Below are 2,638 nucleotides of genomic sequence, written 5' to 3' on the forward strand. Positions count from 1 at the left end.
CGTAGACACCGGGGTTGCTGACACGGATGTCGGACTTGCTGCTGCTGGAGTAGGGGGTGGAGATGGTCTTAGTCTGGGTGGCGACCTGAGCGAGGTTTCCTGGGCTGCGCAGGATATTGTCGGAGGTGGCGGTCAAGGCGTGGGGCACAGCGTACTGTGCAACTGGGGCGCCGAGGTATCCGGCATTGGCTGCGGCCACAGCGCAGGCGAGGATGACGAACTACAAAAATTTGACAAATTTTCAATACCGTTCTCCTAAGAAATTTTGGCCGTTACTTTAACTCGAGATTTTATCGATGATCACAGATCATTCCGTTTCAATTAAACAATTATTACGTCCAATGATAACAAATCTTGGACAGAAAGAAATTGAAGTAAAAAAAAATGTTAATTATCCGTCAAAAGACAATTTCAAAATTTCACTCGACATTCTTGATCCATCCAAAGACACGGGACTTTACTCCAATATGAACCCACCTTGAGAGACATGGTTCCTTTTGTTGCTCACGGTTACTTGTGATGTCGTAGATTTTCAATCCCAAATCTTTTATACTCTGGATACTCCGTCCGAAGTGAAATAGTGGGGTCCGTTAAGCATCTGAAAACCTACCCCCACTCTAGAAACAGATTTAGACTTACTCAAATCGAAATGAGAGATCATACACTAGGGCCCAAAAGCTGATCCGGCTCCACCCGTACATCTAAAGGTCCCGTCTGACAGCCACTAAACTTGCCTCAGGGAACAAAAATCAGGCACTAATGCAACATCCAGTTACTGCTTTAAACTTTCGCTGTGATCGAATCCCAACACACGTAACGTGTAACAGTTTTTTCCGTCTAGGCTGATTCGCCAGTTTGGGACGACCTTGAAACGGATCGAACAATCTGGATGATCTGCAAAAGGTCGGCCTTTCATTGCTGATCTTGATGGCTGCTTTCGGGGATGCATAATACATTGTGCGTACTTAATATAAAATGTACTAACTTCTCGTTTTCATTAATTATTTCAATTTTTGTTAATAATTAAAAAAAATTGTATAACTTATTATTGCTTAGACCATCAATTTTTTTAAATTCAAACAATTTTTTTCATATAGCATATGTTACATCAATTTTCATTAATTATTTTTTATATTCACGTTTCATTTATCAGCAGCTACACAAGTAACCTGATAGAGCTGTAATCGAAACGTTTCTCGAATGATCTGGAACGGGTCGTGTGTGTTCGATCGAATTTTTTTTATCTTGAGCAATCGGTGCGCGGGAGAAATTTATTTTTGATACGTCTTATCTTCGATCTTAAACATCGAATCCACGATACTTTCACTGTCGCTATTATAATTTTAACATATTACGTATTACGAGTGCATAATAGTTAAATATGCACCGTAACACTGGATATGTAACAATATAGGTACTATCAATGCCCATAGAATACAGTTTAATCGTGAATATATTTAACGCATAAATAATCTTACAAATTTATAACTGAAAGTCTAATAATAATTTAAGATCAAAAATAATCTGAAAAATAATCTTTTTTATGATTCTTATGGTAAATTTCATTATTATTATTTAGTGTAAAGGCTTACGCGACCGTTACTATCGCGTTTTCTCTTCTTGGCGCGAAATTCAAATCTTGTATTCTTGACAGGTACAGAAATTCTCAACGCGTTAATTGTGACAGGCAGAATAATCATATCTGATAGTGATTATAAGTCGAACCTTACGTATTTAATTAATTAAAAACAATCAGATTTTGTTATGCCTTTCGAACGCATGGGAACTTGACCAATTTCATGGATACGAATAGGAATTTCATAACTATTCGTGTCATGTATGTATAACAAGCTAAGTATATACATATATGGATATATATAGATTAAGAATTAAATACATATGTATATATGATTATTTGATTATATGATTATATGATTATATAATTATATGATTATTCAAGACTAATATATTCAAACGAAATTTAGTGGATCATATAGATATAAAATGTACGAATTGATTTCAATTTTTATTTGAGCCCAAATTTGGTCCAGTTGGTTTCTCAGTGACAGTAATAAAAAAATGTTAATAAATCCATATAAAGACGAAACGTGTTTTCTCCACGAGTTAAATTACTCGAGGGTCACGCTACTGTTCTCTGCATCTCTCACTCCGATAGTTATAACAGAAAAGTCCTTGATCCAGTAATCTTGAAAGTAGATGCTTACATATAATATCCATTACGAACGGTTTGAATTTTTTGGCAAGGGCCGCAGGCGATATTTTATTTACGCTTATAAAATTGGTGAAATTACAAGAAACGGTGAATAATACTTGACAGCTGGTATCATTAAGATAATTTAATCAATGAAAGAGGAATTGATCGTAATTATCTCCGTGTAATGCTAATATGTAATTTTTCTACGAGTAAAATACTTTGGAGGCCTTCTTTCCGTATCTTTCACATGTACAAGAGTCCCTTTTAGACCTCAGACTTTATTCAAACATCAGATGTAAAAATTAAATTTAGATGAAGACAAACAAATTATTTTCAGAGTATTTATTCAATAAATAGTGTATTTGCACAAAAATTTTTCAAGGGGAATTCGAGGAGGTGGGTCTGATTTACCATCCGTAGGAG

At 35.4% G+C, this 2,638-nt stretch overlaps 1 protein-coding gene across 1 annotated transcript; it reads right to left on the minus strand.

Moving 5' to 3' along the window:
• Positions 1-4: 4 nt before the first annotated feature.
• Positions 5-603, minus strand: LOC107271973 (cuticle protein 67-like; the record flags this gene model as incomplete). The annotated part of the gene is made up of 2 exons (XM_015749037.2): positions 478-603; positions 5-220 (listed from the first exon to the last, which is right to left on the minus strand). Coding segments are annotated over exons 1-2 (228 nt in total), but the record flags the coding sequence as incomplete, so codon positions are not given.
• Between the last annotated feature and the right edge of the window lie 2,035 nt (positions 604-2,638).

This window comes from Cephus cinctus, unplaced genomic scaffold (assembly GCF_000341935.2).
Source record: "Cephus cinctus unplaced genomic scaffold, Ccin1 Ccin1_contig_4025937, whole genome shotgun sequence".
NCBI lineage: Eukaryota > Metazoa > Arthropoda > Insecta > Hymenoptera > Cephidae > Cephus > Cephus cinctus.